The 22,119-nt window shown below is 31.6% G+C and overlaps 1 protein-coding gene across 2 annotated transcripts; it reads left to right on the top strand.

The window, feature by feature from the left end:
• The first annotated feature begins 480 nt into the window (after positions 1 to 480).
• On the top strand, positions 481 to 22,030 carry LOC129793386 (transmembrane protein 184B). Of its 2 annotated transcripts, none has more exons than XM_055833366.1 (8): positions 481 to 1,136; positions 8,587 to 8,809; positions 14,906 to 15,071; positions 16,515 to 16,640; positions 16,734 to 16,866; positions 17,076 to 17,487; positions 17,555 to 17,639; positions 19,949 to 21,319. In XM_055833366.1, exons 2-8 carry the CDS (start codon positions 8,588 to 8,590, stop codon positions 19,981 to 19,983), a joined length of 1,179 nt encoding a protein of 392 aa, XP_055689341.1. In that variant the 5' UTR covers positions 481 to 1,136; position 8,587; the 3' UTR covers positions 19,984 to 21,319. The 2 variants fall into 2 exon arrangements, with proteins under 2 accessions (XP_055689341.1, XP_055689340.1); XM_055833365.1 differs by lacking the exon at positions 19,949 to 21,319 and adding an exon at positions 21,512 to 22,030 and having other exon boundaries at positions 505 to 1,136.
• The last annotated feature ends 89 nt before the right edge of the window (positions 22,031 to 22,119 follow it).

The following is a 22,119-nucleotide window of genomic DNA, read 5'->3' as shown; positions in this document are numbered from 1 at the left end:
TCCACACAGCTCAGAAGGTTTTTCTTAATTTTTTTGCTCCCCGGAGGTCCCGGGGCTTTCCGAGGTGCCCTAGAAGCCCCGAACAGGTATATTACGCCTAAAAAATGGAGAGAAAAATAAAAAAATCGCATTTTTGGAAAATTAATTTGATTTTTCCGTTAAAATTAGAATTTTAGGCAAAAAAATCTGTCAAGTTTTTTTTTGTGGAATGTGCTGAAAATTATCGCCGGCTACATATCGTTTTTTGCGGGAGATTCTTAATATTCTTTGCTACTACACTTTTTGGGAATTTTATTGCCCTTTATTCACTTCTTCGACTTTCTTGAGTATCCTCCTGGAAAATCCAACAAAAACGATCCTAAAAAAAGAAAAACATTGTCCTGAAAAGCGTCAAAATTTGTACATGGACAAGTCAAGCAAATGGCAGAGTGTTTACAGAAAATATCCGACAGTTCCAACGTATTGTTGAAAGGATTTTCCATTGATCATTGGTTGGAGGGTTTCTGGGTTCTCCGTTTCAGTTGCGAGGAAAAATCGTGCGAATTCGCAACGCGCTCCCCATTTTTTCCTCAAAATAAGAAATTTCTTTTTCCACAAAGAAAAAAAACACATCTTCAGTGCAAGTTGACCCCACAGAGAGCCCCATTTGTGACGCAATATTTTGGAAAATATCCTGAAAAAGGGGGTACAGAGTGTGCTAAAAACAAGTTGTGTTGGAGCTTCCGCGGAATAGAAAGAAAAACGTGAAGCAAATGGTGAATGTGGAGCAGTTTCTGTGAAATTTCCCTTCCATATTTCGTGCTAGAAAACACCTTTTTACCCACCTAAGCCCCACAATGTGGATTTTGGGGCGATAGTTGGTGGTTTTTGGATGCAACGTAGTGCGCCCCAGTGGACAAAAGTGCTCCCCCGAGTGGCTCCTTTTTGCTTTTCATTTCAAAAGCGCCCCAAAGTGCGTCGCTGTGCGAGGAAGACGACGTGAACGTAGCAAAGAGCAAAAAAGAAGCAGCAGCAACGGCACCAATCTCAAGGCGGATTACTCAACAACGAGCTCCTGCCATCTCTCTCGCACCACCTTGCCACAACACAGACTCTTCAGCGAGCTTCTACAATTAATTTATTTTTCTTACTAAAAAGTAAGTTGTCTTTTTCCCTGCCCCTCTGGGCCCGTTTTACCGTCCCGTTGTCTCTCTGGTGATACATTTTATCCGGAAGGTTTTCTACCGTCTCTGCACAGGGGGGGGGGGAGAAGGTTCCGTGGGAACCTCTCTAGCAGATGGTAGATTATTGATTTTATGCAAATACGCGGAAAATTCAGTGTGCTCATCGATCACATAAGTCCCCGCAGGAGGAGAGGCCTCTCTGAACATCTGGAAGGAAAATTTAGAAGTGGGATGGGCAGTAAAAATAAAATTTTTGCTATAAAGTTGTCGAACGGGCAGCCAATCTTACGTCACCTGCCACCAAAATTTATTAAAAGTCGAATATTTTGTCACATTTCGCAGCAACAGAATTCGCAGCTTTTGTGCACGACGAACATCTCTGGAAAGTTTTCAATGAAAATCTTTTAGCCAATAAGAAGACTTCTTTCGTTTGTAAAATTGTAACTTCCTAATGTTTAATTGTTTTGCCAAATAATTGAAGTGTTTGAAATCATGTCGCGGATACCGATAGAGTGTCTAAATTAAGTAAAAATCGTAAAAAATTGTCTAAAGTTAATGTCTTGTTGTTAAAGAAAATTATTCGAGGAAAAATTACATAAAAAACAGTATTTTATGGTACGTTTTTATGCTCCTATAGGATCCATAAAATAATATAGAAAAATTGTGTTTTTTAAATGTCTTGTAGTCCTTTTACTACCTACTACTGATTAAAAGGCTTTCTTTGTATCGCTTTAGTAATCCTTGAAAAATGATTTTAATAAAGATGATTTTAATGAATAAAGTTTAACACATCCAGGACGGCTTGACGCACATCGGCGTCCACTGACAGTTCTCAATTCTATCCCCATAAAGAGTTGTCCTATTATTGTAGACATGTCTATGGACATGTCTAACAGCAATCCAATGTGATCTTTTTTCAGCGAACATATCCAATGAAAGTCCAAAGGATTATCATTGGACATTCGTTTGGGATATGTCCAATTACAGTCTTATATCTAGTCTAATGATTTTTCTTGGGACGTGTCCTTCACTTGTCCTATATGAGTCCAATTTCCGTTTACATTGAACGTTTCCAATGCCAGTCCAATGGATTATCATTGGACATGCGATTGTGATATGTCTAACAGTAGTCTAATGTTTAATCCTACGATTTATGTTAGGACACCATAATCAGACGTCCAATGCTACTCCAAGGTAATTTCATAGGACATTCTAATTGAACGTTTCCAATGCCAGTCCAATGGATTATCATTGGACATTCGATTGTGATATGTCTAACAGTAGTTTAATGTTTAATCCTACGATTTATGTTAGGACACCATAATCAAACGTCCAATGCTACTCCAAGGTAATTTCATAGGACATTCTAATTGGACGTATCTAATGCCAGTCCAATAGATTACCATTGGACATTCGATTGAGATATGTCTAACAGTAGTTTAATGTTTAATCCTACGATTTATGTTAGGACACCATAATCAAACGTCCAATGCTACTCCAAGGTAATTTCATAGGACATTCTAATTGAACGTTTCCAATGCCAGTCCAATGGATTATCATTGGACATTCGATTGTGATATGTCTAACAGTAGTTTAATGTTTAATCCTACGATGTATGTTAGGACACCATAATCAAACGTCCAATGCTACTCCAAGGTAATTTCATAGGACATTCTAATTGAACGTTTCCAATGCCAGTCCAATGGATTATCATTGGACATTCGATTGTGATATGTCTAACAGTAGTTTAATGTTTAATCCTACGATGTATGTTAGGACACCATAATCAAACGTCCAATGCTACTCCAAGGTAATTTCATAGGACATTCTAATTGGACGTATCTAATGCCAGTCCAATAGATTACCATTGGACATTCGATTGAGATATATTCAACCCATTCTAATTGGACATATCCAATGCCAGTCCATTGGTTTATTATTGGACATTTGTTTGAGATATGTCCAACGATGGTCGAACGTTTAATCTTACGATTTATCTTAGCACATCTAATTCAAACGTCCTATGCTAGTCCAAAGGAATTTCAGAGGAAAGTTTACGTTAGACGTATCCAATGCCAGTCCATTAGTTCATCATTGAACATTCGATTGGGATATATCCCACGATTGTATAATATCTTGTACTACGATATCTCTTAAGACGTCTAATTCAGACGTCCAAAGCTAATCCAAAGGAATATCATAGGACGTTAAAATTTCATATATCTAATGCCAGTCCAACTATTTTCATTGGACTTTCGACATATGCTTCCATCGATATGTCTTACGTTTGTTCAAATGTCTTTGTTCTGTGAAGAGTGCGTGTGTAGCAGCGTTGGAAAATGGAAAAATGGGAAAAATATCCGGAAAAATAGCAAAGTAAGTACATTATACACTAATTAGGATATAGTTAAACGATGTGTATAAGAAATTAAGTTGCAATTTATATAATTGTACGCGAAAATAGAAATTTTCTTTTTTACAGGTTACGTGTTTCGACAAGTCCAGGTGAGAGATTTTTTTCGAATAAAAGCAGGTAAAAAGAGAAGTATTTTAATTAAAGAGCGCTCTTCTGTAAATAGTAGTAGTAGTAGTAGTAATAGCAGTAGTAGTAGCAGTAGTATGTAGTAGAAGTAGTCGGGGTAGTAGTAGTAAATATTATGTATGTAATATTTGACAAATTTTTCTATTATTCCATTATTATTCATTGATTTGTCTTTTCATGCTACATGTTCCCGGACAACTTCTATTCTCCGGACTCTCCCAGGCTCCCCAAAAAGAGTGTCCATGGACAACCCAATGGATTGTCAATGGATTCGTCCCATGTGTCCCATGGACTTTTCTTGTTTTTTTCTTATATTCTGTAATATTCTTACAGCTACATGTTCCCGGCGTTCCCGGACAACTATCTTACGGATACTCCCACGTTACAAAAGCTCGCCAAAGAGAACTATCAGCATTTATGACGAAGGGAATGGAGAAAAGAAAAGGTACTTATCATTGATTGATTATATCTCATTTTATTTTGAAGATTTTACTTAATATTCATAAAATTATTTGTCTTTTCAGACCGTGCCTTGGAAAACAGAAGTAGGAGAGCATCCCGTGTCTTGGAAAACAGAAATTGCAGAGCATCCCGTGTCTTGGAATACAGGAGTTGCAGAACATCTCAAAGACCCAGGACGTCAGAGTTCAACCGCCGAAGGACAAAGTATCATACATGTAAGATTTATATATATAATTTTTAAATAAAAAAATAAAAAATTAATTCAAAGCGTTTTTTAGTAAAAAAAAAAATAGAAAAAAATTGGACATATCCTAAGCTATTCGTATGAAATGTCCTACGACGCGTCCGCTAGAACTTTTCTAAATACGGACCTGTCCTATGCTATTCGTATGGACTGTCCATTGATGTATCCACTGAAAATTTTGCACACTGGATATGTCTTATGCTCTTTGTATAGACTGTCCCATGGATTGTCCTCTGAGGTGTCTGCTAGATTTTTACTCTACACGGATCTGTCCTATGCTATTCATATGGATTGTCCACTGACTCGTCTTCTAAAAATTTTCTAAACACTGGATATGTCCTATGTTCTTTGTATAGGCTGTCCATGGACTGTCCCCTGACGTGTCCAATAAAAAATTTTGTAAACATTGGACAAATCCTAACCGGAAATAAGTGACAAGTCCTATGATCTGTCCAAAATCTGTCGTACGAAAGCAAGACTCGGAAGTCATGAAAATGTCTTTGAGGATGTCTTATTTTGTCGTAGGACAGAATATAAGAAAAAAACAAGAAATTTCCATGGGACACATGGGACGAATCCATGGACAATCCATTGGATTGTCCATGGACACTCTTTATGGGGATACGCTGTAACAATTTGCCACTCTTTTTGCGTTTGACATTTACCCGGTAGGAAAACTTCTCCAACATTTTTTCAGCCAATTTTGATTGCTGACTCGTGAGGTATTCATATATGATTAATAAATTATTTATTAAACTTCTGAAATGTGTTGGAATCAATTTGAAATGATTTGAGATTGATAGTGACAAGAAAATGGAATATCTAGAATATTCTATTCTATTAATCTTGACATCGACAATAGAACGAATAGAACATTCTTACTTAGATATTATTATCCTATAGAGAAAAAATATGAAAAATATCATGTCAGGAGAAATAAAATTTTCAAAAATTAAAAAAAAATACAAGAAATAAGTAGAAGGATATTTAGAATATTCTAGTTTTTTTAATTGCTAGAATTGCTTAATTTTTAGAACAAAAAAATCAACCTGCTCGTTCACGTTATCATTACCATTTATTTTTAATATAAAATAATGTAAATGCTAGAAAATTCTCAAAATGGTTCAGAACGGATGGCGAAGCAATTTTTTTGACATATCTGGTATATTTTCTCGTTTCAACATAACCTAATTTTTATTCTGGTGCCCGAAAAAAGTGAGAATTATGGAATAAATTAGCAAAGAAAAGCTTCCAGAAGTTTCCCTTTAGGCTATAAAATAATGTTCTAGCTGAAAATTCACATGGAAATTTAATTTTAAGTGTTTTATAGCGGAAAATTTCATCGTGTAAAACTTTTGGGTGAGTTAGGTTATATATTTTGCGAAAAGAAAATTTTCCTCTTACATAACCTCAATTTAATTTTTGTGGTAAAAAAAATGCTACATAATGTTTAATAGAATAAAGGAAACTCGTCTGAGAGATTTTCACTGAAATTATCCCATAAATCTGACTTTTTCCCACGTAAATATAAAAGTGCCGTTATGTTGGAATGAGAAAAAAATGCCAAATATGTCCAAAAAATTCTCTTCACCAATATCATACCATTTAAACTATTCCTCTAACTGTTCTGTGAGCTTGAATTTTATGTTCAACATACAACTGTTAGTGAAATCTTAAAGAAAGATTTTTGAAATTTAAATTGTATTTTAATTTGAATATTATTCTTTTTTTTATTGTTTAGTTTTCGATTATTTTATATTAAAAGAATATTTGTGTTTCACTTAAGTGAGTATTCTCTCAAATAAATATTTTCTGATAACGTGCGAAGAACATAAGCACGCTATGGTCCCACCGGGTAACATTTCTGGACGCCAGTGACTAATTGTTACATGTCGCGTAAAAAACCTTTGGGAAGTATTTTACCCGTCGTCAGTGTGTTAAAAGATAATTTAGCTGTTACACTCGTCATCATTAGGTTCCTTTAAAGTCTTCCTTATCAAAACTAAGATTGTTTGTAAAATTTCTCTCAAATATTCCGTCTTTCTTCACAAATAAGTTTTCTTTTTTTGCAAAAAGCTTATTTGTTCTGGTAGTAAATTTTGTGAGAAAATATACAAATATTTGGCATATAAAGAGTAGAGGAAAAACGCCAAAAAGTGTCTGAAACACATCCATTGTCTATTTTTCTCTCCATGGCTCCCCGTTTGGACTCCACACAAGGTTACTCGCCATGTCATACAACGCACAAAAGTCTTGTGCAAAAAAAACGAGCTGAAAAAACCTTTCTAAAACTCCTCATAAAATTAACCTTTTTATCCAGATGCAAAATTCGCGTTTTTTTTTGTAAATTTTCTTCCAACAATCTTTCGTGGAATTCACCTGTAAAGTTTTTTTTTTAACAGCAAGAGAACATCTACAAAATATGCCTCATAGACCAATAGATAAATGATAAGGCGCTGCCTCAAGAATACACAGCGATAGGTATTACACAGCAGACTGATAAGAAATTAATTGAAACTCTTATGTATTCTTCTTCTGGCTGATCTCAATCCACACGGGGGTTTTATGAAGAATGATCCTGAACTTTTTATCTCTCTCTCTCTGTGAGGAAATGGAATTTATGATAGGATTTATCTCTGTTACAATTCAATTCATTTACTCACAAAATTAAGTTGATAAATATATTAAATATTTGCAACATGATTGAAATATATTGGAATATTTAGTTTAAATATTTACACGGCATGAGAGACAAATCAATATATGGGTTGATTTCTCTATTTGATTGAAATATATTCACAAACTGAAAGCAAGCAAAGAATTTGTAGCAAATATATACGATAGAATTTGTTTATATGCGTATGTACGAGTATGTATTTTTTTTTAGGTCAATTTGAATTTAAGTCGATGCTGATTACAAATTATGTTGTGTACGATGACCTTAAACTCATTTATTAAGTAAATTTTAATCGCAATATGGTTTTTAGAAAGATAATAATCTATAGAGAATTACGATCAGATTTTCAGTTTAAATATTTAGATGAAGAAATTGCGGTAGAAATTGTCAACAAAAATAAAACAAAAAGTTTTTTATAATGTCTTAAATCGATCTTAATTAGCCAAAAGTATCTAATAACAAGTCAGTCTATAGGATCTAAGTGGCAAACAAAGTGTAGTAACCAATTTTTTCATTCCTTTAGCATTAAAATTATTGAAGTAATTTTTTTAGAGAAAGGATTATATTTTTAGTCTAGACTGTTTAAAAATCCTTTCCATTTTTTACATAAAATTTTGCAAACGTCGACGTATAATTTGTTTTTCTTTCTTAATGTTTTCAAGACCTTGCACAGAAATTGATACAAGAGAGGAAAGATACAAAAAACTCACGTCTTGTGTTTTATAAAATGTAACCAAAAAGACATCAAAGAGATTGTAAAAAAAATCGATTTCATAATGCCAAAATGAAAGTGAGATTGGAGCCATGTAAAACTATTTTGTGGTGATAAAATTAAATGAAGATTTTTTTTATTCATCTTCCTGCACAAACTTCCTCATTCCGTGCAATTTGTATTGAGTGGCAGCAAGAGTTTGCAAAGAGACACAAAGAAGTTTTCCATTCGAAAATATGTACATACATAGGTACCTTCTTGCTTCTTCTCATCTCTTTCTCTTGTGGTATTTCACCTCGCGAGTTCAGGGTCAATAGAATCATTCTTGTATTTCTCGAAAGATGAGCATTGCACGGAGATTGGGAGCTTTTGTTGAATACAACGACGAAGAATATCACAGAGAGAGGATACTGTATATTATGTATATTTTGCTATATATTTTATAGGTAATCAATGAGGCATATAGTAAAGAAAATTGGTTTTTTGTCTACACATACTTTTTTTCATCATGCAATTTACCTGTGAAGGTGCACACATTGTGAGCTTCATGGTATGTAGCTTGTATATATTTGTGTTTGAGCACCTGAAGGAAAAATAGCTATATATGTGGTGGAAAACAATAAAAAATGTTTTCCCACACTTGAGGCATTGATTCAATAAAATAAAATAATAATAAAGAAAATAGTATAATAATATACAATGGAGGGGGATGGAAAATCGAATGGGAAAACCTACGTGTGTAATTTAATGCGTTTGATTTCTATTTAATAATTCTTTTTTTTTTAGAATGAGTTCAACGGTGGCTGCAGCAGTTGATGTTGCCGACAGTATTCTGAATGGATCCACAAGTAGGACGAATCATTTTGTGACGCGGGCAGAACCAGCCTCTGCATCAATGGCCATGGACCCACTCAGTCATGTTGGTGATGGTATCTTCCTGCAGACGAAGACAGCCCAAGGAATAGCGGGCGCCTTCGTGTGGGTGGCCCTTTTTCTCACGTGTCAACAGGTGAGGAAATTTAAGCCTTTTTACCACAATATCCTTTGACATTTGAACTACAATACCTTTCGTACATAATTTTCCACAAAATTCAATTGCTTTCTGCCACTTTTGCTCTCGGTGTGCAATTTCCCCAAACAATTCCATGCCAAAGACCAACATGAGCAGAAATATTCAATGAGCAAAAGCCAACAATGAGGAAATTGAACTTGGATTTAGTTCCGCTCCGTGAGGGAGATTAAATTTTACCCAAAAAGAGCTACAAAAGCTCCAATAAAAACTTTTATATTAAATCTATAATTGTGAAATTTTCATTTTCACAATATAACCCAAATGCATTGCAAATTTCTCTAAATGTTTACTTGTCATGTGATGGAGCAATTAAGTAATTAATACTCGTAATAAATAGAAAATGTATATATATTTCTAAATATTCATTAGTGTTTTGAAATTTTTGGTAAAAATGTCTATTTTTGTAAATCTCTTGGGACAATTTAGAGTTTTTCTATTGATGAAAAATTGAAAATGAAGCTTTTAATTTGTATATTCATTAATTTTCTGCTGAATTATCAATCTATTATGAATTATCACTGCATATTGGAAAATCTTTTAATTTTAAAAATTCACAAAAAAAACTAGAATGAGAAGAATTATCTGAAGTTAAGGGGAGAAAAATAGATTTTTCTACTTTGCCCTTGCCCTCTAGTGTGGAATTGTTTTATATTTAATTTTTACGATGTTCTTTTGAACAAGGCGTTTGTTTTTTTCTTGATTTTAAATTTTCAGAATAAAGATTAAAGTTGCTATAAAGAATGAAAATTCTCTCAAAAAATATGTTATGTTATTGCTAGAAATTCCTTCGAAGCAATAATGCAGATTTAACTACACAATTCAAGGTCATAGAGAGAGCAATTAAAGAAATTATATTACATTTGATCAAATTTCTTAATGCTAGCTGAAAGCTACTGATGATTTTTCTTTCCAACACAGCACAGTATTGGTATATGATGTTGATTCGGTTGTTAATTTCCATTCTGCTAAACGTCTCGTCTAAAAAGTACTTAAGCTAGTTGCAATTATCAGTAATTTCACGCTGAATTGTCTAGAAAATAATTTGTACAAAAAACTCTTCCTGATTTCTGTTTACTTCAAAAACTGAGACTTTTTGGCAAAAAAAATAGTTGGAATGAATAACATGTGTGTAGTGTAGTGTAGGTGTAATGAAATCGATCAAAAATCTCCCTCTGTATCTTTCACAGAAGAAAATTATTTTATTCAACACACATTGAAATTGTAATTAGAAATGCATAAATTGTAATATTCCTGAGAAATTTCCACTTCACCAGACACCAGATGCACATTGTACTAATGAGCGTATGATATAGCTGTGATGCTCAATGGGTAATAGAATTCCCCTTATAATCTTAAAAAAAAAATAATAGATAGCTACTATGTCTTTTGCATTTCGAGTGATGGTGTTGATTGAAAGAAAAAATCCAGTTTTAAAAGTAAAATATCAATTTCCTTTCTTATTCTGACGTATTGATTTTTTATGTTGCTATAGGCTTCCGGTGTGGAAATGGCATAAATTGCTGCTTTTCCTTGGGTGAGCGGGAATTTTCCTCTGACGAACACCGGAAGCCTATAGCAACGTAAAATATCAAAACCGCAAAACAGAATCTAAAGATGAAAATAGTAGTAAAGAGAGAGACTAAAACTAATTTTAAAAAAATTTAAAAATACAACTTAAATCTTAACATATAAAGCTGAAAAGTCTGTCTGTTTTTGCGCAGTTCTATTGTCTTTTGAATCGATTTGTTTTTATCATTTTTTTTTAATTTGTGATCCGGTCTTCGTCAGTTTGTTTTTATCCACTAGTTGGTACCACTATATACATAAGCCCTCTAGTGGAATTTTTTCTTTGCAGAATTATAGCATATTCAGTTAGAAGACATTTTATCTGTATCTTTTTGCTTTCTTTAATCAATATTATTTCGTTCTTTGCTTCTTATTTACTTTAAATTCATTCCACTTATCTTCCATACACACTACACAGTGTACTGTAGGTACATAATGTTGAGAATTCAATCGTCCCATATGTTCAATTGGATCGTGGGAAGGTGTTTCTATTGAACGATGCACAAACCTTATTTGCAGAGTATTAAAAAAAAAAGAAATCCAGTTGCACATTTTATACCCATTTAATGCATCTTCATCTTTTCTTTTGAGATCTTTTCTATTTCTGTACATAATGTCAAAAGTACATTTTCAATCAATAAATCTTGCACCGAGAGAAAGAAAAACATCACAAAGTAAAAAAAAAAAAGAAAAATGATTTAAGGAGAACAAAAGGCTTTTCGTTGCAGTGAAAGTGATTAATTTGCAACGAGAGAATAAATAGGTACCATATACAAAAAAAATTGTGGCAATTTTTTTGTAATTATTATATAAGATGCTCGGTTATTTGAGAAATTCTTCCACTTTCCTTACATCACTACCTACTATATTGCAAAAATGAAAGAAAGTATATCGCGCAGTGAAAATGTGTGACACCACTGAAGTTTAATGTTTATTTGGGTGTGTGTTACGCGTCATTCCCTGAAGAAGAAGAAAAATAAAATGATACCAATTTCCCTAATTAAAGCCATTCAGTAGTGTAGTGGGCGAAATTCTCCAAACGAAGCTTTCCATTTTGCTATATCAATTTCAATTTAATGTTTCACACACGCGTAAATGCGCGTCGTGAGAGTGATTGATTTTATATTGAATGATTTTTGTGTGACACAATGTGTGCAAGTTTGGTAATATAATACCTCTATCATGGTACATTTATTTTATGAAGTACTTTTCACTTGTATATATCAATAAATATTTTATAATTTTAATGAAAAATAAAGAAATAGAACTAATAAAAAATATTGGACACCTTGAAAATATTCATTAGACATTAAATTTAAATTGTTTTCACTGTTAATTGTCGTTATATATAATTTTATTTTTTCTATAATTTATGTGACAAGTTCTGGTTTAATGATTAAAAAAAAATAATTTTTTGAAACAAAATAGACTAGAAGAATTTCAGTCAGAGAAAGTTGCAAGGCGGAGAAAACATTAAAAAAATAACAAAAAGTTAAAAAAAAACATTTCTTTATAACTCCCAAGAATAAAACTATCAGATTTTCTCATCTTCATTCCAATTTTTTTTTAACAAAAAATGAGATATCAAATCTAACAAAAATATTACACTCTTATAATTTCCTTGTCTCTTGTACACGGCAAAAGAGACGCAATGAGACTTGGAAGAAAGTTAATTTACCATGTAAAATTATTTTATATATTTTCACGTATTGCACGGAGAATTGTGCGGGTGAGTGGGTGGCTGTGAAAGATGAGAAAGGATTTTCAGAAGGGGAATGCAGTAGCAAATCTTTTGGAGAAACATTTTCTCTTCTCATTTTCCATTAAAGCAAATGAGCTGCAAAGGAATTTACTTTCTGTGCACATTTTCGGATTTTACTTACTCCATTTTCTTCCAACACCCTCACACGGAACGGAGTAAAACAATTAGGAAAAGCTGTGAGAGCATTTTGTAGTGCAAATATATTTGTAATTATTTGGTTCATTATTATTACAAGAATGAAGTGTTATACTAGAGGGGATTTTGGGATGCATAATAAAACAAAGAGAACCAACACTATACTGTACCCAGATTGTATTTTAAATGTTTCCCTTGTGTGGCGGTGTGTAATAAAGTTTGAACTCACGGCGGTATATGCAAAATAAATATATAAAGTACAAGAGATAAGAAGTCTTATTTGCACATAGTCTATGATAAATGATTTCCCCGAAGACGAGTAGATACTTTAAAGTCTCGAATATATGTTGCTAATTGTTTGCCAGCGACATTTAAAAAGTATAATGGCGATAAGAAAGTAGTTGCACGACTCAGTTGAACTAAACTACAAAGTCCACACGAGTTATGATTTTTTTTTTCAATTTAAAGCCTTATTGAATATTTTTTAAAATCATTTATTTATTTATTTATACATGAGAATGAATCGGTTTATAAAGTAAAATGTAATTTAAGGAATTTAGAAACGTAAAAAGGATATTAATACGAAGTTTTCCTTAATTGCAAATAAATTCTCTTGGTGAGATACATCATATAAATAAGCCCTGCAAAAACTAATTATAAAGAAATTAAATTAATAATAGAATAAATTAACATCTTGTGCAAATCAAATGGGAATCTCGGAGAAGAATAAATCTTTGGCATAAATAATCATCCATTGCGCTCATTGACGCCTAAGAATAAACAACAGTCTAACGGCATGTTAGTAATATAACACAAAATCTATGTCAATTCTCCTAATAATAAATCATTCATTAGAAAAAAATATGTAGATAGCTCTGGGAAATGATGGAAAATCTCATTCACTTCAAAATATCTCCTCATTGCATCTTAAAGGCGCTTTGAATAAACCAAACAAATTGAAGTAAATTTAGCTTAAACTGATTGGGAAATAAATCAAAGAAGATGCAAAATAGAGATGATTTTGTAAGTCTTCCCCGCAAGAGAGAATTTTAATAGAAATGGTCATAAAGAAACCAATAAATGCAATGAGGAAGTCATCAAAAGATATTCATGAAAACAAAACTTTCATCTACTTGTATGTCTGTGAAAATCAATAAAACAAGATCGCACAGAGAGACTCCACCAGCTTGAGATTTTTGTGGGGAAAAAGAAGATCTTTCATGAGGAACTAAATTTTATATCTATAACTTAAATGAGCGGAAATAACTTGTTATACACGCTTCTTGTTTGGCCCATCGTGGAAATGATTGTGTAACATTTCTTTTAATTACAAACACACCAACAACAAATTTGTTTATAATCTTGAATATTTTTTAATGAAAAAAAAAAGAGTATGAGAATGATGAAAGACAATGTTATACAAGAAATTTCTTTGGAAAAAATATTGTTACTGAAACGTGATAAACTTGGGTGACTATTCTATGATTATACTTTTAAATTAAGTGAAAATTTCAAGCATTCTTATAAAGAGAATTTTCCAAGAGTTAGGATGTTTTTTTTTCAGGGATTATTAATAAAACCAGCAATGAAGTATAATATGCTCTTTAATTAAAGAATTCGTAAAATAGAATGAATAAATTCCTTTAGATAAAATTAGAGTTCCTAAAAAAACTAATCTTAAGTTATTACTTCATTATTTTTCTTGGATTTTTACGCCGTACTTCTCAACCATGTTGACGGTACTAGGCCTCATGTCAAGATTCTTAACACTTTTGCACATTGTACCTTCATATAACATGTCATTCTTGCCAATTAGAATTTTCTTTCACATGTATTTTTTTTTAAACTTATTTATGCTCACATCGACTAACATGGCAAATTAATTGTAGAGTAATTTGTGAATGACTCCAATTTATATGGGAGAGAGAAAGAAAAGAGAAGAAGAAAATAAATTATAACAGAGAGGAAAAATGCCGCGAGAAAATCAATAAAACTTTGTTCTTGGAATGCACGTAATTGAAGGGTTCTGGTTCTACAAAAAAAAAATTCCAACCAAACTAATTTCAAGGAAAAACATGCGAAAGAATGAGCTTTTTTGTGCGTGGAAAACAATTTGAATTTTCTTTTTAATTCTCTGTCATTTTCACAACCCCAAAAGGCTTTTTTGCTCGCTTTTTTTGGGCATCATGACATGGAATGAATTAAGAGAGAAGCGACTTTTGGTCATTTTTTGGGGGAGTTGTGTTTGTCCGTGATGTTCACAGAGCACGAAATTCCCTGTTTGGACATTTGTTGTTGGTGGAAAATTGAATATAAAAGAAGAAAGGGCTTTTAGAGGGGGAGATAGGTTGGTGGTTGTAGGGGAAAATTGATTTTCCACTCTGACCCCATCATACGTGTGTGTGGGTTGAAAGGTCAAAATTATCCGATGATTCTTTAATACTCACTCGCTCGTACACTCAATCTCTCAATATTTTTTTTCTTTATTGTGTAATTGCTGCTCCAACACTTTTGTTTTTATGTACAACAAAAGCTTAATATGGGACGTTTTTATGTTTTGTTTCCGGCAGATCTACCAACACCTGCGGTGGTACACAAATCCCCAGGAGCAACGTTGGATTGTGAGGATTCTCTTTATTGTTCCGATTTATGCAACATACTCCTGGATAAGTTTATTGTTCTTCAATTCGGAGAGTGTTTATGTTTACTTCTTCACTGTACGTGATTGCTACGAAGGTAAAAGCATCATTTTTCATTCTTTATTTGCAAATAAAAAAAAGCTCCTGAAGAAAATACCCAGATTTCCATTTTTTTTATTTTTTAATAATAAATTTTTTAAAGCCGAGAAAATTGTCATTAAAACAACCGTCTTTGTGAAAATGAATTTCAATGGAATTAAAATATGTATACTGAAATACAATCCCATTAATGATAATTTGCAGCATAACATTTATTTATAATTAAAATGTAGAGAATAATTTGCATCAAAAACGCACGCTTGTGGATTTTTATTTCTAATGAAGTTTAGAACTTTTTATTGTTTAATTTCTAAACGAAAAAAGTAAATATATAGACATGAGATTTGTGAATGAAATTTATTGGGCTAATTTTCTTCATAATGCTCAAGGACAAATACATAAACACAGGCATGTTTGTGCATTAATAAATTAATGTAAATTTATTGCTGAAGCCCTAGAGTGCGATTTTAGGCCATTGATTGGCGTAAAGAAGATTATTACATTATAATAGAAGTTTTTAAAGTTGTAAATTACATTTCAATGCATTTCAAATGAAATAATTATGTGCAATTATTTTAGTTTGATCATGAACTAAATGTAGTAGTACTTTTTGCATAAGTTTGATGCTGTATGTGTGTGTGCTGCGCACTATAGAACAGATAAAAGATTTAACAGAGAACCTTTGAACGCTGAACCTTAATTGAATATTTATCAACACGTATACCAGATGCTAAACATTTAAAGGGAAAACAACAAGGATTCATCGAGCATCATCCTCACACTATATCTCATGACTTTTATATTTAAATTACTTTTACACCATCATCGTTACCTATTTATTTATTTATTCTCTTCAAGTATCACTCTGTGTGAAAAAAAACACATCGAATCAAATCGTTATCAAAAAAATGCGAATTGCGATCAAATATTAATTTCAATATCGACCCTGTTGCTTTTTAATAAATAAAATTCACTCGTCTTTAGTACGAGACAGTGCAATATATAGGTAACATTCTTGTTTTTAAATGAGCTAATTCAATTCTCCACTAGGTAAAAATCTTAAGTCCATATAAAAGTTCACCAACGAAAATTTCGTGTACCTACCTAAGATTTGTATGTGATTTATTTTGTTGATGAATAAAACTCCACCAAGATTTTATCCACTTGGCAAAATTTTAATGCAAATTTACTTTTTTTATAATAATTTATTGTTATAAAAGACAGATTTTCTTTTCTTATGAAAATATTTCTTTTTCAATAACCTCTCAGATAATTTATCTACAAATAAAGTTCGATTTTTCTCTATAAGAGAAGTAAAATGTAAAAGATCCTACCAAACAGAGCTTTTGTCCTCTCAATCTTCGTATATTATTTATACATATAGATATGTGTGAAATTTGTACGGAAATTAATATATGTGTTTATTTTATTTATCTTGCAGCTTTCGTCATCTACAACTTCCTTTCGCTGTGCTACGAATATTTGGGTGGTGAGGGAAATATAATGTCAGAGATCCGCGGGAAGCCAATAAAATCATCATGCCTCTACGGAACTTGCTGTTTATCCGGTAATTTCAATTATCCCGCTGTATCCGTCTGTTTCTCATGGAAAAGGGAATAGTCCTTGCAATGATTTATTGATTTCTCTCTCTATTTTTCAGGGAAAACCTATACTATTGGATTTTTGCGCTTTTGCAAGCAAGCAACCCTCCAATTTTGCCTCGTAAAACCCCTCATGGCATTCATCATAATCTTTTTGCAAGCTTTTGGACATTATCACGATGGTGATTGGAGGTAAGCTTTTTGAGATGATTTTTTCATCTTTAGAACGTAAGCCTAGAACACAAAAAAGTCTTTATTTTACATTAAACTTAAGAATTTCCGAATTAGAAAAATTCTCATTTAAAAATTTTATAACAGATTTTATTAAATAATTATTTGAAAGTAATTTAGGATTTTTTAGTAAAAGAATTGACATATTATGTTTTTTCTTCTATTTTTAGTGCCGATGGTGGTTACATTTACATCACAATAATCTACAATATCTCCGTTTCATTGGCACTTTATGGGCTGTACTTGTTCTACTTTGCCACGAAGGATTTATTGACACCCTTTGAGCCCGTTCTTAAATTTTGCACGATTAAATCGGTGATTTTCCTTTCCTTCTGGCAAGGTGTGGGCTTAGCCATTCTCGAGAAGGCCGAAGTTATTTCACCCATTGTCGATAGCGATGGTGCTACCACATCCGCGGGTACAGTGTCAGCGGGCTATCAGAACTTTTTCATTTGTATTGAAATGCTTTTTGCTGCCGTGGCCCTTCGGTATGCATTCCCGTATCAAGTTTACGCACAGGGATGCATGACAGATTCACACGGGAGGTCCGTTACAATGCAATCAATCTCAAGTAGTCTCAAGGTTTGTTTTAAAGAATTTTCTTACTTTAGAGATTATATTTTGATATTTATTTAATTTTTTTTTACAGGAAACTATGAATCCAAAGGACATCATGACGGATGCCATCCATAATTTCCATCCGCAGTACCAGCAGTACACGCAGTACAGTTCAGGTAATGTATATTCATAATTCCCACATTTACCTTTTGTGAATTAAAAGCTTATGAATGTATAAATTTCCTTGTACATAAAGCATGGTGAAAAAATAATTATAATGCATGTGGTGATGAGTGTCAATGTGCATGTGCTTCCACAAAGAGAGAGAGAATTTTATGTTTTTTTAACAAATTATAAATTCAACGCGATAAAATAAAGGAGAAACAGTGCAGTTGATAAATGCCGTAAAGGAAGGATTTTTCATTTTTTTTCCTTTGCAATCAAAAAGAAAGACTTTTATTGCCATCATCACTTGGCTAAGAATATCAGGCTTGTGGAGAACATTGCGTTCTCTAAAAGGAATCCGAAAAAGAAGTTTACTTTATTCTTTTATAGCACATACAGAAGGCACTTTTCTATAGCACAAGATGAAAAGGAACAAGAAAAATATGGATAGAAATATAACAGGAATTATGCGTTACAAAAAGAAGTGTCATAACAATTTTAGCTACTTGCGCAATAAAAGGATTTTCTGATGGTAAAACCATGAGACATCGTAAGTGCTATGAGGGCTTTTTTCTTTTCGTTTTTGATAACGCGCCATTCTTAAGGAGTGAATGGTGTGTGTGTGTTTCTTTTATGCTGTTTGCTCGTTTGAGGGAAAATCATGAGATCATAGCAAATAATTTCCCACCCACCTTATTGGTGAGATAAAATTAGTAAGGGACAATACACACACCCAATTTTTCGTTTTTTATGAACCATTTGGAATTTAATTATTATGTGAAGGAGAATGATGATGAAGTTTCTTTTTGTCTGCCTTATTTTTTTTGCTGCAGACTATCATTTGTATTGCAAAACATACCAAATGCACTGTTTTTTCTTCAATTTAATTAATGTTGTTTTAAAATGCCCTCAGGAGGGTAAAAAAAATAGCTAAAAGCGTAAAATAATTTTTATGTGAATAATTTAATTAATTTATCATTTCAAAGTATTTTGTTCTCATTGTGGGTTGTTTATAGGTTTAATTTAATTTATTTTTAATCACATCTCTTCACCTTTTCTCCTCTTGTGGTGATGGTTGGAAAAGTCTCAAAGTGCACATAGTTTCACACAAAAAAGTATGTAGGTACACAAATAAAGAACACTAGTAAGAGAGTAATAGATTTTAATATACATTCACAACAAGGATTTATTTAAAAAAAAAATAATTTTTTTATCTAATAAATTTTGCAGAAATTCTGTAAAATATTAAAATATAATACGTTAAGCAGAGGTAGGTATATTACCTACATGAGAATTGATTTTTACACGACGTACATCAATAATTAATTATGGTATGAAAAGCTTTGTCTAGGTTGTTCATTCTAGAGTTTCCTAACGAATATTCTATAACGTCTTGTCCAGAAAAAATATAAAAAAGTAAGTTTAACCATATCGCGTTTATTTGGTCATACGATGATCTAAACGTGAAACATTTTGACGTTTTGATCAAGAAATGCTTTCTGGAAGTATTTATAGAATAAATATCGTGATAAAAAGACCGAATGTTTCAATATTTTTTTTTTCGCGTAGTCACTAAAAGGTTAAAATATCACTAAAGCTTTTTAAAACGGGGGCTTAAAACTTCTGTTCGAATAATTTGTTAAACAATTATAAAGATCAATAAGTTTATCGGTTAAAACTAACTTTACAGATTAATTATCCCATTAATTATATGATTACGGTCAACCAAAACTAATTATTTGATTGGTTAAATAGCTAAATAGTTAATTATTTATAAAAAGTAAACATTAAACGTTAAAAAGATGGATCCGGAAGGAATCCATCAGCCGTACTAATTTAAAGTGTGAGAAGAAAAAGAAACGTTAAAAAGAAATGCCAAATGTTTAAAAATTCTCAAACTAATTGTCACGGCGGTTATTTAAACGCCAAAGCATCAATAGGCGTCAACAGCCATCAATAATAATCATAATAAACCTCAACTTCTATAAGTTAAAAAGTTTCAAGCGCTTGAAATTTTGACGTGATCATTTCTTGAGGAGCTCAAAAATAAATTTAGGATAAATAAATCAAAAATAAATCAATTTTAATAGAAATTAATAAGAAGAAATCCTTAGTTGTGAATGTTTCTTATTTTTATAATTCAATGAAGCAACAGCGCACCATGAATTCATGTTTACTTTTTATTTCAATTCTAACACTCTTGGTGATTTGGGTTTTATCATCATTATCTCATCGTATAATAAAATTAAAGAGAATAGAAGAAAAAGAAACAAAATGGTTCTAAAAGGAGATTTTTTCTCCAAAAATTTACTATTTGCAGAAGTAACATCAACGCAACGCTACGAGAAGCTGTAAAAATGTTTAAAAAAAAACAGACACAATTTTTGAATAAATATTCTCTTCTAAATCTTGAAGATAAGATTGAAAAAAAAAAAAGAATTACCTTTTAGTCACACAAACACTCTGTTTTAGGTGTTTTCTCTTACCTGATTTTCTCTATATTGACGATGCTAAATATGAAGAAAAACAAATTTAGCAATAACTTTTACTTTTTTTCTTGTGAGTGATTTATTATTTTTATTCTTGATGTATTTTTTTCTGAGATTTATGTGTAAAGAAAAAAACATTTCTAATTTTCAAATAATTGTTGTAATTCTCTGTAAAAAATATCAGATGTGGCCTTAAAAATTTTTGCACCTTTAAGCTTAAGCGATTAAATTAAAACTTTCCAGAAGATTTTTTTTTCTAAAAACTTTTGTGATAGTGATTTTTAATTTATAGAAATAAAAAAAAATTAGAATGAAAGAGTTATCAAGAAATAAACACTCTAATGTTGTGAAAATGAGTTTTCTCTAAAGCTAGGTGAAAATATGCAGAAGCAAAAATAAAAAAAAAGAAAATAATTTAATTTATTGAAAGTAAAAAAAAAACAAACTAGAAAATTTCAAGAAATTCTTAAAAACATTCTATATTTGCGTGCTAAATGAATTATTTTCTTATAAAGTGAATGAAAAAATGAATCAATAAAAGTTTCTGCATGTCTCTCTTCAATTAATTTCCTTTCACTACTGCAAAATATTGGTTTTATTAATGAAAAAAAAATAATGAAGTAGGTATGCAAAATATTAATTAAAAGCAACAATTTTTATAAATGGTACTATGGGTTGTAAATTGATTGAAAAAAATCCGGGGAAGAAAGAGAAGGCAAAAATTAAGCACTTTCCATTTAATTTAATTTCAATTTTTTCCTGTAAATAGCATATTCCTACATTTTTCTCGTATTATAATTTTTTTAAAATATTCTTTGTGTTATTTTCAAATATATGGAAAAGAATAAAAAAGAAAGATAGTTACAAACATTTCTTTTTAAAATAATGCTACATTTTTTATGCATGTAATTTCCCTACATAAATGTACTTATTTTTAAATATGTATTTTAAGAAAATTAAAAATTGAGATGCAAAGTGAAATATTTGATATTCCGTTTATTATTATTTTTTCTTTAAAATTCGTGATTTATTTCTTTTGAAAAAAAAACTACCTATTAAGTGAAAAATATATATTTTATTATAGATAGAAAGCAGCATTAAATTCTTTGTACTTATTATTATTATTTTTTGTATTTAGTTAGGGGATGCAGAAAAAAAATCATGTAATTTAGATGAAATAGAAATTAAATTATCTTTACTTATTATTATTTTTTAATAAATAAATAACATTAGGAGAAATCCCCACAGAAAAAAAATGTTCTAGATGTTCTTCAAATATTTTTGGCTTTTGCAAAATGCTCGCGTGTTGCTTTTTTTTGCTCGCGCGACCTCATTTTTTTTCTCACCTTAAATCAAGTAAAAAAAATGCAATATGTATATTATTTCCGGTATAGGTGGCAAAAATTCGCGTGGCATTCGGGTGGCTTCGTATGATCCCGATGATCCAGCCAATCAGCAAACTGCCACCAGTGGCGCCACCTCGGGTACCACCACACAGCACAACTTTGTAGCGTCCAAGACGCTTGGAAATCAGAGGAAATTCATGCCAGGAAGTCAGAGAGTGGCAACAATTAGTCACAATTACAATGAGAAAACAATGCTCCTCAGCAGTGATGATGAGTATCAGTAAGTGAGCCAAAAAAGAATCTTAACCTAAAACAAGGATTCCCCCCCACCCACGCTGCGCAGCTTAACACACACATACACACTCAATTAATTATTTAAACCAAAAGGAAGGAAGAAGGACGCGGTAGCATTTCTAAGATGGCCGCGTTGGTATAAAATTAAATGTCTCTCTATTAAACAATAAGGATTATAAAACAGAAGAAAAAAAATGAAAAATAAAGTTATTATAAATTATTAAAAGAAAGTATAATATAAATGTATAAAATAAAAAGAATGAAATAAAGAAACCGAAAGTGTTTGTTTTTTGGGGTTTTTTTTAATAAAAAAAAATCATAGATTTTTAGTCATAAGAACTTTATACGTAGGGGAGAGCGGG

Source organism: Lutzomyia longipalpis, chromosome 3 (assembly GCF_024334085.1).
Source record: "Lutzomyia longipalpis isolate SR_M1_2022 chromosome 3, ASM2433408v1".
Lineage (NCBI taxonomy): Eukaryota > Metazoa > Arthropoda > Insecta > Diptera > Psychodidae > Lutzomyia > Lutzomyia longipalpis.
Note: the sequence above shows the minus strand (reverse complement) of the source record. Positions and strands in the feature narration are given on the sequence as shown.

Coding starts and splice junctions, on each gene's coding strand:
- LOC129793386 (XM_055833365.1), top strand. CDS start 8,588: ATGAGTTCAACGGTGGCTGCAGCAGTTGATGTTGCCGACAGTATTCTG. Junction 8,810..14,905: donor TTTTTCTCACGTGTCAACAG/GTGAGGAAATTT, acceptor TGTTTCCGGCAG/ATCTACCAACACCTGCGGTG. Junction 15,072..16,514: donor TGTACGTGATTGCTACGAAG/GTAAAAGCATCA, acceptor TTTATCTTGCAG/CTTTCGTCATCTACAACTTC.